This window comes from Chenopodium album, chromosome 19 (assembly GCF_948465745.1).
Source record: "Chenopodium album chromosome 19, dcCheAlbu1.1, whole genome shotgun sequence".
Classification (NCBI taxonomy): Eukaryota; Viridiplantae; Streptophyta; class Magnoliopsida; order Caryophyllales; family Amaranthaceae; genus Chenopodium; species Chenopodium album.
The window spans coordinates 10256520-10271577 of NC_137852.1; the positions used below are offsets into that span (position 1 = coordinate 10256520).

At 35.7% G+C, this 15058-nt stretch overlaps 1 protein-coding gene across 1 annotated transcript; it reads left to right on the plus strand.

Moving 5' to 3' along the window:
* The first annotated feature begins 1212 nt into the window (after positions 1-1212).
* On the plus strand, positions 1213-14046 carry LOC145595939 (copper-transporting ATPase PAA2, chloroplastic-like). Its single transcript, XM_081652370.1, has 17 exons — positions 1213-1909; positions 2044-2121; positions 2917-3014; positions 3141-3194; positions 3919-4005; positions 5322-5486; positions 5662-5772; positions 6889-6957; positions 7855-7964; positions 8778-8883; positions 9720-9786; positions 9912-9991; positions 10118-10569; positions 11506-11680; positions 11962-12093; positions 12436-12586; positions 13624-14046. Exons 1-17 carry the CDS (start codon positions 1279-1281, stop codon positions 13737-13739), a joined length of 2682 nt encoding a protein of 893 aa, XP_081508496.1. The 5' UTR covers positions 1213-1278; the 3' UTR covers positions 13740-14046.
* The last annotated feature ends 1012 nt before the right edge of the window (positions 14047-15058 follow it).

Here is a 15058-nt window from a genome sequence, read left to right on the forward strand (position 1 = left end):
AAAATTAAGGGAGTATTACTCTTATAAATCAATGTGGTTATACCGTGTGGCTAGGTCCTATACTCCTATGGAATACGATCATTTTCTTATCTTAAAAAAAGTAGGGAAATTCCCATTGGTACACCCATGGTTTTAACTTTTCCCATTGATACACTCTTAAATTTTTGCCTTCCCAATGGTACACCCGAGGTTTGGTCTTTTTTCCAACCGTGACTAACACCGTTAAAAAATATTTCATTAAGTTAAAATAATTAAGGAAAAGACTATATACCCCTTTTAAACATCTAATGTCTTGATTTGCGTGTCGAAAAGTATTCGGTTAAAGTTTTGGGAGTCAAGTTAGTCCTTAAGGATCCAAATAAACCTCGAAATTAGCAAAAAAATAACGCAAATGTCTCATATGCATGTCAAATAATGTCTCGATTTGCGTGCCATTACTTTTTTGTGATAGTTATTGTTCAGTTAAGGTTTTAGGGGTCATTTGACTCTTTAAGAGTCTAATTCGAACTCAAAATTGTCAAAAAATTAACGAAAATGTCTCGTTTTGCGTGTCATGACAAAAAAATAAGAAATACCATGACGTGCAAAATGAGATATTTTCGTTAATTTTTTGACAATTTCAAGTTCGTATAGAACCATAAAGGGTCAAAATGACCGCTAAAACCTAAACCGAACAATTATTATCACAAAAAAAAATAACAGCACGAAAATCGAGACTTTTTTGACACGCATATGAGACATTTGCGTTATTTTTTTGCTAATTTCAAGGTAATTTAGATCCTTAAGAACTAACTTGACTTCCAAAACTTTAACCGAACAATTTTCAACACGCAAATCGAGACATTAGATGTTTAAAAGGGGTATTATAGTCTTTTCCTTAATTATCTTAACTTAATGAAATACTTTTTAACGGTGTTAGTCACGGTTGGGAAAAAGACCAAACTACGGGTGTACCATTAGGAAGACAAAAATTTAAGAGTGTATCAATGAAAAAAGTCAAAATTACAGGTGTATTAATGGGAATTTCCCTAATTATAAACACAATTACATAAACACCCCATTTTTCACATGCAGACAAAACAATCCAAAAACATGCAATCACACTACACACGTGTCAAACCACCTTCTTCTTCAACCTCAAATATTAAAATTTAAAAAAATAAAAAAACCAGCGCCATAAAATTTCTCTCTCCTCCATTTCCAACATCTTATCTACCTCTACTCCCGCCATTGTCAACGCTCATCACTTTCTCTCTCCTCCTCCTCCAAGCTCCAACAATGGCGGCCAACCTACTCAAACTCTCACTTTCTCTCTCCACCGCTTTCCCCGCCGCAACCACCGCTCGCCGCCGCTACATCCGCCGATCTCACTCCACGATTCTCTCTCCTCTCCCGCACAATCCTTCTCTCCAACGTCGCCGGAACCCTAATTTTGTCTCCGCAAAGGCTGTCGAGTTAAATTTTCCGACATCGAACTCGACTTCGTCGCCGGAAAATCAAGTTCCGGCGGAATCCTCGTTTCTACTCGATGTCGGCGGGATGATGTGCGGCGGTTGTGTGGCTCGCGTGAAGAAGTTGCTCGTATCCGATGATCGTGTGGAGTCTGCGGTGGTGAATATGTTGACGGAAACTGCAGCGGTGAGGCTGAAATCGGAGGTTGCTGGAGGTGAATTTGTGGCGGAGGAGTTGGCGAAGAGGTTGGATGAGTGTGGATTTGAGGCGAAGAAGAGAGTTCCTGGTAATGGAGTAGGAGAGAGAGTGAAGAAGTGGAAGGAAATGGTGGCGAAAAAGGAGGAATTGGTTGAGAAGAGTAGAAATCGTGTGATTTTTGCTTGGACTTTGGTTGCTCTTTGTTGTGGTTCTCATACTAGTCATATCTTGCATTCTCTTGGAATTCATGTTGCTCATGGTAGTTTTATTTTAATTTCTAATTTCAGCCAATTTATTTGATTGTAATTTGAGTTTTGATGTTTATAAATGCAACATTATGTCACTGAATAATTTTTGAATTTTTTATTTTAATTTTGTGTTTTGGGGATGCAGGAGGAATCTGGGATGTGCTGCATAATTCGTATGTGAAGGGTGGTTTAGCTTTGGGAGCTTTGCTGGGACCGGGAAGAGGTTCGTGTTTTCGCCTTTCTATCGTAATTTTTATGAGAAAAATTTAGAAATCTTAGCTGATATCTCAATCTGATGAAAGAATATACAGGATGTAATGCATGATTTTGTAGTACTTGAGATATCAGGAAGTTTGTTTCTCCATTGTAGAGCTTTTAGTTAGTGCTTTAGCACAATAGGACTATTAGTTTATTAGACTATGGGACTATGTTTGAAATTCTTTATAGTGTGCTTATTGCTTCACTACTTGAACTTAAGGCAGTTGATACAAGTTGGTGCCCAGTTTCTAAATGCATTTCTTTCATTTGAGTTTTTTTGGATTGAGATAATGTGTAAACTATAAAGCTTGGCAGGATGAAAACTGGAAGATTGAAAACTCCGGCTTCCCAAATTTCTTAGTTGTAGCTTTTCATCCTTGCTTCAGTTGCTTGTGTTACACTGTCAACTTGTCTTGGTCCTACTTTGAACCTTGGGAGTTTGGACATTATATCAAGTATGAGAAAAGGTGGTAGTTAGATCTTTCAAAGTGTAGCATCTAATGTGAGTGGTATGTATTATAGTAGTAATTATATATAAGCATCTTTGTCCTGTTGAAGTTAGCACGACCCTCCATGGCACTTTTACTGCTCTTTATTGTCTCTAGTTATTCCATTTGCGTAGTTATTTTTTTTTTGGTTGATTATAAGCTACTTAGTTCAAGAATGTGACAATTCTCTTTTTTGATATTTTGAAATACGAAGTGCTGGAGATCAACTTTGTTAAGAATTGAAGATTGACATTGTGTACTTCTTGTGTCAGATTTGCTGTTTGATGGTATCAAGGCATTTGCCAAGGGTTCTCCAAACATGAATTCTCTAGTAGGATTTGGATCAGTTGCCGCATTTATCCTGAGTGCTGTAAGACTGTTTTATGACTTTTATCAATGAAAATTCTTACATTTTAATGCAATAATTTTAGATTATATATCTGTTATCTTGTACTTATACTGTATACTACGTATTGATTTTCCTTCCTTTGCCCAGGTCTCACTTGTAAACCCTGAGCTTGAGTGGAACGCTTCATTCTTTGATGAACCGGTGAGTTATCACATTTACAAGTTACAAACTTGTTCGTGATTTTCTTTGCAATTTTCTCATCTATTAATGATGTTAAAATCAACTAATGTGTTTTGATGTCTTCTTATTCAGTGGTACTTCGTATAATTTAATGCTATTATATCTAGGAATTCCTTAGATCCATTAGCAAATCGTACTATTGACTATAATCTCCTCCCATGATATAATGGATTTTACCATGATATAAATAGCTTAGTAGATGATTAAAAATTGATTAATTACAAAGATTATCGTACTCTACATATGATACATGAGGGGTCAGTGTTTCATGGTAAATTGTCTCTCATTCCCATGATATAATGGATTTACTTCTTGTAGATGATATGTTAAGATCAAGAATCTTGTGCATCTTGGAAACTTCCCCAGTCCCTCCAAAGAAAGGACAAAAATAAGAGAGTAAAGGAAGTAAAGAGATAGTGTTTGATGTATCAAGGGTTTTAGGTTTCTTGAGATTTTGTTCCCTTTTTTTTTTTTTTTTTTTTTTTTTTATATAAGTGATGCTCAACGTGCCTGTTCTAATTATCATGTAAAGTCATATTATAAAAATGTAATATTTGTCCAATCTTATGTAATTTCCTCCTCTAAATCCCCTTTTTTTGGGTGTCTTTTAATTATGCTTTTATTACTGATGCATGAAGGAAATTGGTACATTTCTCATATGGTGACATTGGCTTTTAGTATGCAGGTCATGCTTCTTGGTTTTGTGCTTCTTGGTCGTTCTTTGGAAGAAAGGGCAAGGATCAAAGCCTCTAGTGACATGAACGAACTTTTAGTAAGTGTTATGATTAATATCTAGTGGCTCTTTTTAATTTTTGATCATGTTAATTTGCTTGAGAAGCTCAGCTACAATAGTTACTTGAAACATCTTGACAGAACATACGTAGTTGCTAGTTCAGTCTTTGCATCCATGATTCCATCCTATACTTTTTGATAAGTTCTACTGCATCTCAATTCTCAACTTCAAATCTGTAATGGGCTAATGGCTGTATTAAAAGTTGTATGGGTGGCGACTGGCTAGGGCTGTGGGTCGTATTTTATGTTGCAAAGCAATTTTATTTGGAGGCTCGCTGTAAAATTAGGAAAAGGCCAGAAACAATGTAGCATTATCTATTCTCTCTTTCTTATGTCGGCTAGGGTTTTTATTTATGTGCTGAATGAGAATATCATACATTATGAATCTTAGTTATTTTTTCCCTGATTAGAGACGTGGTGGTTTTAGATTCTTTTTTTTAGAAGTCTATGAAGGTGCATTTTTTGTGCTGCTAGTTATGGTATTCTACAAGATTGTGGAATTGAGTGCTATATAGCTTTTTCCCAGAACTTGTTAGTTCTTTGGATTCTTTTTTGCCTCGATTATGTTCTTTTGTGCTTTCTGTTGATCAAGATAGGGTGAGTCTCAGTCTTAGGCACAACATTTTACAAAGACCTTTGTCATTGGAGGCAAATTAAGCAAGGGAGTAGCTCTGTTAGTTGATGGTTTCTAAAATATTATTAAACGTATCTCATACTCAGTAATCAGCACCAACCTAGTTTCCTCTGCTAGCACAATTCTTATTAAAATTAAGTAGACACCAAAAATAACAATCTAATACACTTTATCCGTTATACCTTTATCCCTGACATAATATTGTTATGATTGCTTTACTTCAAAAATAGGACACGGTGACTATTTACAGAGAAAGTGGTTGGTTTATTGAGGACTCAAGGTGGTGGCAGAAATTTGGCATATTATTTGAGATATACTTCATTTTAAATCACATCTTTTACTGGAAGAAATCAAAGCAAACTATGTTTTCCACACAACTAATTAGATAGAATTTAGCTGGTAAGATACAAGCTTTATGGGTCCTTTTAACTTGTGCTATATCCTAAATGTTCTTGTAGACAATATTTCTAGACATCTTAAGACGTGAGTGATAATCATTATTGATTTTAAACTTGCATGTGATTGTTTCATATGTCGATTGTATCATTGAATCTCAATGAGTGAGAGCTTAAGTGGCATTCTTGAGCTCCACGAATTATGTCTATTTGGTTTTGATGATGACATCGATCATATCTTGACAAATTATGAATTTTATGTTGCAGTCTTTGATATCTACTCAAGCTCGACTTGTCATCACTTCCTCAGAGAGTGATTCTTCTGCCAACGAAGTTCTGGCCTCTGATGCCATTTGTATTGAAGTTCCTACTGATGACATTCGAGTTGGTGATACTGTATTGGTTTTACCTGGAGAAACCGTACCTGTGGATGTAAGCCTATAATCTTATTGCTCTGAACTATTTTGCCTCCTACTCAGTCCATTAAGGTGCAGTGTATCTGCTGGCGTCTTTTGACGTTTCTACATTTAAAATGTATGTATGTGTAAAGAAAACAATTGTTGGCATGCATAATGACAAGTTGGCTATGCAACTATATGTGTTCTAGGGAAAGGTAATTGCTGGAAGAAGTGTTGTGGATGAATCTATGCTTACTGGAGAATCTCTTCCTGTATTCAAGGAGGCAGGGCTTTTTGTGTCCGCTGGGACAATAAATTGGGTATGAAATTTATGCAATTATTGCTTATCTAGTACTGTGATTATCGCAAATGATTATGTCTGATTCTCCCTTCAATTTTATATGAGATCATATTCCTGCACCTAGATTAGTATTGGTCCTACAGAATCTTTGATGAGCCATTTGTGCAAATGCTACACGCGAGTTTTTTTGTTTATTTTGTTTTTCTCTATACCTTCCCCAAAAGAATATTATAAAATAATTATTAAAAACCCAAAGTGTTTTGCCGTGAAGCCTGAATAAATCTATTTTCTTATGAAGATTTCATTTTGTTGGAGGTACATCATTCAAAAATCTTATCCTTTCTTGTTAGTCATGATTACAGTTGCAAGAGATTTGTTTGCATCCACCCATGAGATATCTTGATTTTTCTTCGGACATTACATAATGACACGAGTCCACAATCTTATTCCATATATATGTAGATACAAGAAACAGTGATCCCTAGTCTTGATCTATATGGTGCAAAATGGGCTAGCAGCTGCTAATCTTGTGTAGTCGTCTGTCCTTTCATTTTCATGTAATGATTCCACAAGTTACTAGTGAATTATGTTTTGATTTTGACAGAAATCAAGTAATCAGTGATTCAGTTGCATCTTTAGAACATTAAATAGAATGTTGTTTGGTGGATCCTTGAGAAGGATGGCCTTCTGTTAGAGGGGACAGGCTGTGTACAATGTAAATGAACATATTGTGAAGAATTACTATTCCTAAAACCCATATAAATATTTGTATCACCTGGAATTTATACAAAGCGATACCATTACATGTTTACTTTAGTGCTTAGACTGCTTACAATGATGTTCCTGCCTATGATGAAAGAGAAGACTGTTATATGTTTTTAGCCCTATACCTAATAATGTTTTACATGTACACATGACTATCAAGGCAGCTAACAGACAAGGGTTGGCTGGGAGCCTGGGAGTACGGCAACTCAAGCCATTGTTTTGGGCTCACTTAAGAAATAGCTAAATTGTTCTCATAATATTTTGTCCATTGCTGCATGTTGCACACATATGTATTTGTTGATGTTTCAAATAAAAGCATTTTCAGGGCAAAGAAAAAATAAATTATATCCTTCTCTTTTTTTTCTCCCAGGATGGTCCAATAAGGATAGAAGCTACTTCCACAGGCTCCAACTCTACTATATCCAAAATTATTCACATGGTATGTAATTTACCGTTTTGCATCCCTTAAACATATACTTCCTCCAGTTCAATATGATTGCACCATTTCTAAATGGCACATTATGTAAGAAAGATGAAAGGGAATGTTAAAAAGGTAACAATACCCTCCTAAGGGTGAGTAGAGAGATGGTAATGGGGTCATGAAAGGAATTTTTGAAATACAATATTATTTTTTTTGTCATAATATTCTTACCAAACAAGATAACGGTGCAATTATTATATAATTTCCTACAAAAGGAATATGATTCAATTATATTGCAATCATGGAAGTATCGAATAAACAAGAAGCAGTGACTCTCCACAAATGTGATCTATTCTGTTTTCATTTTGCCAACAGTGTAAAACATCTTTACTTTCTAGTTCTTAGCTAATAAAATGGTCGAGTTTTTGATGTATCTCACATATATACATACTCATACACACGTGAAATTTCAGTGATGAAGCTGCCAGCTTGCAAGAAAATTAAAGTATTTGAAGCCATAGTCATCTAAATTTCATGGCATAAAATGACATTCAAATAACCAAGTTTTTACATATTCATAATCTTTAATGCATGATCACTAGCTATATCTGTCATTTATATGAAATGTTAAAATGGAACTTGCCAACTCTGATCTTCCTAATCTGGTGCATCCTATATTGCCTTTTCTCTTAATCCCTTAAATAGGAATGTAGTAGTGGGGGCTGATTGCACCTGCAGGAACCACCATGAAAATTTCTTTGCATAAGTATCATGATCAGCATGTTATAGTTTAGGAACTTTTATGTGATGTAAACAAATTTGCTCGTGGTTTATTGTCAATAACTCAGGTTACCTAATTTTCATAATTGAGAATAACATTTTTTATTATGTTTGTATATGGCTTTGTGTATTCAGGTTGAAGATGCCCAAAGTAATGAAGCACCAATACAAAGGCTTGCAGATTCAATTGCTGGGCCCTTTGTCTATAGTGTGATGGCATTTTCTCTGATAACATTTGCTTTTTGGTATGTCACTAGTTTCTTGGATCTGGTTTTAAATGAAACATCTGAAACTTTCAATTTTAAAAAGTGTGCCTGGCTCAAAGACAGTACTAAAGGTGTGTGCCTATGTGCTTTTTTCTAGGCTTCAGGTACAGAGATATTTGCGCCTTATGTTGTAAGGTGTCAATAGCTGATTTGTAAGATTGTTTTAAAAAAAGAAATCACGTGACTTTGCAACAATCAGTTTTACTTTATAAGTAGAGGAGAGAGAAACCCCATATCCCAATTTCATTCGAAGAACCCTAGCTATTAGTCACTTGGCCCTTTCACCTTTTCTCATAATTCTTTTTTAGCCTTTTTTAACAGAAATTAAATAATTTTTTGTTTTATATAAAGTACGCCTTCGCCTTGCATATAGACTCCAAGGACATTTGCACCTTGGTGCGCCTCAAACTAAGAAGACACTTATGCATGAGGGACTACTGGTGGTCAATGCGGTGTACACGTTGATAAGTAGCACCACTACCAAACTCATGGCGTTAGCATGTTGTCCCTATACATTTTAATAATATTATAGATAGTACAGAGTACTTCATACGAAGTAAACAAGATGAAACGAACAAGCTCTAGGTACTCACTGCACAAATTCTTATATGTGATTAGCTATCATGAGGATTACTTCGTCAATGTTATAAGAATTACTCGGTTGTTATATGTGACTAGCTATCATGGTGACAGTAACCAAAGTTATTGTCATCAAGTTTGCAAACAAAATTTTATTATCACCAGTAAAGAGATGAGAATTGTTATATTTTTATTGCTTGTTGACTTTTGTAGGTCATCAATCGGGACAAAATTATTCCCTGATGTCTTGCTGAATGACATTGCTGGTCCTGAGGGTAGTACTTTGATCTTAAGCTTGAAGCTGGCTGTAGATGTGTTGGTAAGTAACAACACTCAATTTGACCTATACTAAAAAAATAATTTATGCTTATGGTCATTTAATTTCTCCATCTAAGGTGATTCAAACAGAAAATAGGATGTATATTTAAGGTTAAAGTTACCAAGCAAATTATACTGTCATACACAATTAGTCCTTTTCTTTAATAGATTTTTTCAGTAGAATATATGCCCCAGCAGTAATCTTTCTCTCTATTTCTTCACTGATGAATACTAGCTCTGCCAAAGCTAAATCATCCCTCCCCTTTTCAATTGCCAATAGACTGATAGGTTAAGCTTTACCGTCTGACTTGTTTTGACACAATTGCTGTCTTTGTTCTGCTAAATACCAATTTTTACAGCCTGTTTATAGGCAGTAAATTAGTTATAACTGGTGGGAGATTGCCTGTAACTTTGCAAAGAAATATTTTTTGCCGATGTTCAAGATAATGCAACATTGCAACTCCACTCCAAAATTATGTGTTTCTTCTTTGAATCTTCGTTAATTTCCATTACTTTGCTAGATATGGCCTTGTAGCATTAAATGCCATTGGAAATTTTTAGAAAAAAGTAAGGTATATATATGGGGTGGAGTGTTATCTTGAAACTTGGTGTGCGACTTTCCCTGCAAAAGCACACATTACCCCATTATCATTTAACTTATTTATCACCGCTTACCAAAGGGCTATTTATGCCCTCTTGAACAATCTTGGATGGTTATGTTAACTTAAAGGATATTAGTGGCATGCATGGTAACCTCCCTCCCACTCCCCAGGCGATGAGAACTATAAATTTACATATTATATCACAAAATTAAGCTACAATCTCTCTCATGCACAGGTTGTTTCCTGCCCCTGTGCTTTAGGCCTTGCAACACCCACAGCAATTCTAGTTGGCACTTCCATAGGTACGTAACTTTGATCTTGCTTTCTTTCTGCGTAGTCGGGTGTTTTCGAATCCCATATATTCAACTTCATTTATAGCTAAATAATTTTAAATAATCTCTTTCTTTTGCGTTTTCTTGATTACCAGGAGCAAGACAAGGACTTCTTTTAAGAGGAGGTGATGTGCTGGAACGCTTGGCTGGCATAGATTATATGGCTTTTGACAAGGTTTAAAATATGTATTCAGTCGTGCTTTTTGCTGAATATTTGAACTTGTTTGCAGAGCTGAGTTTAATATATCTCCGAATATCTGAGAAAGTTAATCTGCTAATTTATTGTTGTACATGTGTTTAGACAGGAACCCTCACAGAAGGAAAGCCTACTGTATCGGCTGTGGCTTCATTGGCTTATAGTAGTTCAGAAATTCTCCAGCTTGCTGCTGCTGTGGAGAAAACAACATCACATCCACTTGCAACTGCTATTTTGAGTAAAGCAGAATCATGTGGGTTGCAGATTCCATCCACAAGTAGACAATTAACAGAACCAGGTTTTGGAACATTAGCTGAAGTAGATGGACGTTTGGTTGCAGTAGGTGCTTTGGAATGGGTTCGTGAACGTTTTGAAACGAAGAACCTCTCTGATATAACAGATTTGGAGCGTGCCTTGATGCTTGAGTCAGCTAAACTAACTTCATCACTGGATAAGTCAGAAACGGTAGTGTATGTTGGACGGGAAGGAGAGGGTGTAATTGGTGCTATTGCAATCTCTGACACCTTGAGGCATGATGCTGTGGCTACTGTGGCAAGGTACTTCAATTTCTCTTTGAAGTCATTTGAACACTAAAATGGATGTCAATTCTGTTAATTATGTAGTTCTGTGCTTTAAAAAAGGTATACTTTATGTCAAAATAGAGTGGCTTTTATGATGCAAGTTGAAGAATGAAAGTACCATTATATCTCTTGATCACACATCACAGGCACTTCATATTTTGTAGATATATACAAGCATTTTTACATATGGGTATCTGGTTCCTACTCTTCCTAGTTTTTCAATAAATCTATGCAGGAAACAACTGCAGAGATTATCTCTATATGATCCTCTCTCTCCAAAATTTTAATTATGTACGGAGTAATTAGTACCAAATTTTGGAATTTCTGTGGAATACTACATGTGCGATGTGCTTGACAACATCTCATTTAGTCATTCTCGACCGGAGTCTAGCACCAAATTTACCATGCATTTTATATTTCATTGCTCCATTTTTTTTTGCTAAAGCGCTTATTGCCTCCTGATGGCCTTGCTTGCCCTAAATCAGGTAAATATAATGGTGATATTTGACCATATAAATTAGGTGAATACGCTTTTTTTGATGTTAATAATCTACAGTATGCTGAGCAAAAAATTTCTACCCCGGTTCTTGATTTTTGGATACCCTGGCTCTTTTGTGTTACTAAAAGCAAACAGTAGCCATTTGGGTATGCTTTCAGAAACCTTTTTTTTTAAAAAAAATATTTCTTTAGCTTTGCTAAATGCTTTGTTTGAATGCACTGCTTTTAACCCAATATGTAGTGATATTCTTAAATTAGCTTGCATTTACATTTCAATTAAATCTCTACCCGATATCCTTTCTCTATGATATGGTTCAAAAGTTGTGGGCCTCTAAAAATTAATTTACCTGCTTATACAATTAATATAAGAAGGTTACATGCTAATGCTGGATCTCTTTTCTTCCCATTTTGAAGGCTCAAAGGGATGGGAATGAAACCCGTCCTCTTATCTGGTGACAGGGAAGAAGCAGTTGCAAAAGTCGCAAAAATCGTTGGAATAAGTCGTGAGTTTGTCGAGCCATCCCTGAATCCTCAGCGGAAATCTCAATTTATATCAGATATACAAGCTTCAGGACATCGTGTTGCTATGGTATCTAGCCTCCTCTTTGGATTCTGTTGCTGCTCATTAAGCCCAAATCTTGCAATCTTAGCTTCTGATTTTTTAGCCTTTTGCTTTTATGTAAAACTATCTACTTATGTCCACCTCGCTCGCTGAAAATTGGGAGATGGTTTTATAAGGCATGATTTTTTCTAGTTAGTCTTATGTTATTTTGCATCATGTCGCCTTGAGATCTGCATAAAGTCCTCTGTATAATCTATTTTATGTTGCTTTCTTGCATGCTTTTATCCTAAACATCAAGTTCCTTGCAGGTTGGTGATGGTATAAACGACGCACCCTCTTTGGCACTTGCTGATGTTGGAATCGCGTTGAAAACTGGGTTACAAGAAAATGCTGCATCTGATGCTGCTTCCATTGTACTTCTTGGGAACAGGCTTTCACAGGTATCTTCTGCATGGAAATGCAAAATATGCAGTGCCTGCTGACACAAGTATTCAAGTGTATAACTGAAAATTGTGATAGACTGTAAAATATCTATTCTTGGAAGACCTTCTCTGGCACTATTTTTTATTTATTTATTTTTATTTTTTTTAATTTTATATTTGATATTTCTTCATAATCTCTTCACCGTCCATTAGCATCCCTCCATTGGTCCTTCCTCATGATTGCCTGTGCAAGCTGACTCTCGCAGGCAATATTAGCTTCAAAATTTTCCAGCTTATAGCTTTCAGCATCTCAAACTACCTCCTTTAACTCCTGTTCTCACTTATCCTTATTTATTGCAGGTTGTAGAAGCTGTTGATCTAGCTCGCGCAACTATGAGTAAAGTACATCAGAATTTATTGTGGGCAGTTGCATATAATGTTGTTACAATTCCAGTAGCTGCTGGTGTACTGCTTCCCCATTTTGATTTTGCTATGACACCTTCTCTCTCAGGTATAGTTACATGACAACTGAGATGCCTGGATTAGTGGTAAAGATTGTATTAGAAATTACGTCCTCACCTAAAAAGATAGCTAGGTCCTATATAGGGGATGGGAAGGTTCGGCTTCTTCCTTTGATCACAAAGAAGGATAGATTAGAAGGGGGGTCAGCTTCTTCCTTTTGTGTGAGCATGGAATGACAAACACTTCTTTTATAATTATGTGTAATTTGGTATATTGACTTCCTTACCTTAATGTTATACAATACCATTACCTCTGTTTATAAGAATTTTCCTTCTAGAGCTGGGCAAGGGATAGGTGGATAGTGCTCGGATGCACACAGCCTCGTAGAATTGCAAAGACTACTAGAGTTTCAAAGAAATTCATTCTTTCTAAACCCTAATTCTGTAGGCAACTCTTTTGTTAAAAACCTAATCCGAAGACAGTTTGGTGAAGGATTACTGAAATATATGTAGTTCATTGTACTGTAAAGTACATTTCAATGCAACCTTACTTAGGAACAATAAAATATGCTTTTCCTGCATAACATATTGCATGCGTAATATGAAGTATGTGATTGCATATCCTGCAGTCAAAGAAGCAGTGGGGTATGAGAATTAAGTGGGAACTCGATGGTAGAGATTCCAGCTCTCAACTATGAGGTTGGAGGCTCAATTCTCATCACCCCAACTTTATGATTGAGGTAATCATGATGGCTTATCCCTGGGTAAAATCCTACTATCAGTAAAATGGCTGATGTTGATGATACCGGAGAAACGGAGCGACCCAGCAACAGGATCATTAATTCATTATGACTTGTGACATCATGTGATAAGTCTTGAACCCTGGCTAGATTAACAAGCAAGATTATAATTTTTTAAAGTCTCATCTGTTTTCTTTTTTTCTTGCATTTACGAGCTGCTAATAGTTGATAATCTAACTAGAGTCTGCATTGATACGAAGGCATCCCAGACTACGCTTTAAGTAGCAAGTGTTTTTCTGCCTATATAAGCTTTACTGATTGCTTCTCTTTATTTTCAATTATATCAGGTGGGCTCATGGCTTTGAGTTCAATTTTTGTGGTCTCCAATTCTCTTCTACTGCAGCTCCATGGTTCCAACAAAGAGAAGAAAGAACTTCCCTCAGGACTTCTGAAACAAGTCTGAAATTATTCATCAGGATTTCCCTTTTCATTATAGAGATGATACCTTGACACAAAAAGACGCCATACTTTGATAGGTTTTGTTAACCTGATGTCTTCTACGACAGGGTCACTGTTTTGGCACGAAACCTACACAGGCTACATTTGAAGAGATTATATTCCAGTTAAACCTTGTAAATCTGTATTAATACGTCTGTTTATATTGTAAATGTGTATCATATTTCTATGGTTGTAAGAAAAAGCTTGTCTTCCCTGTAAAATGTATAACATTGAACCTAGCTATTCTATTATTGGCAAAATTTGTCCCTCAACATTTAATCTTTGCAAGGCCTCCAAGCATCAGTCCCCCTCGCTCTTGATCCCTTCAATGTTCTCTCTGCATCAAGAGATAATTGCATAGTCCCTGAGTACATTCCCACCTCAAAAAAAAAGATAACGAGCATTGGTTCGAGATCATGCAATCATACCGTTAATTAACCTATTCGTCGTCATCATTCATTTTTACGCTTTTGATTGGTTATTTGGGAACAAGCGGGTGCTTTGGTGCTAAGTGTGAGAGTAACATGAAGCGAGGACAAGAGACATAATGAGGTAAGTATGAAAATGACCATTATACATGATTACATATACATGCAAATCGTCAGGTCTCTTTCTTGAGCATCATTGAGGTAAATGTGGGGTTGATCCAGTATGTCTTCAAGATTTGGAAGTAATTGCATTTTTGAGATTTGGGACCTTACCGATTTCTCCGCATCACTTGGAAAAGCTTATCGCTTATCCTTCTTCCATATACTTTTTGTGGTTTAGGAAGTAATACCGACTCATAAAATGGTGAGTGGTGACATTACTTAAAAGATAATCTTATATGGATTAATACATTTATTAAATTTTCTTATACTCGTATAAGAGTATGAGACGGTGTTACAATAACTTTGGGGCTTACTTTAGTGATAGTACTGTCTAAGGTTTTTTAATACTTTGGTGCTTACTTTTTTATGACATTAGATGGTCTCTTCTGCAAATTGTTCAACATGCAAACACCAAATAAACTTTGATTCCATAACTTTTTCCTACCCTTGAAAACATTGTAATTTTTTTTTTTTTTTTTTTTTTTTTTTGATGGTTAATGACTAGGACTCTAGGCTAAGTTTTCTATTTTCTCTATTTTTTGGGGGACAACTAAACATCTAAAATAGTTGATTAGCTTATTCATTACTAAGGCTTGTTCTAGTACCTATTTAACTTACGAAGTACTGTATTTCTTAAAAATTAATGTATCTTAATTTTAGGTCAACATGACAATATGGGTTTACCATCTTTATC

What these genes read in the sequence shown, in the direction of transcription:
- LOC145595939 (XM_081652370.1), top strand. Translation starts at nt 1,279, where the DNA reads ATGGCGGCCAACCTACTCAAACTCTCACTTTCTCTCTCCACCGCTTTC. An exon ending in GCTGTGGCTACTGTGGCAAG is followed by an intron (nt 10,570 to 11,505) that starts GTACTTCAATTT and finishes CCCATTTTGAAG; the next exon opens with GCTCAAAGGGATGGGAATGA. An exon ending in TATGACACCTTCTCTCTCAG is followed by an intron (nt 12,587 to 13,623) that starts GTATAGTTACAT and finishes CAATTATATCAG; the next exon opens with GTGGGCTCATGGCTTTGAGT.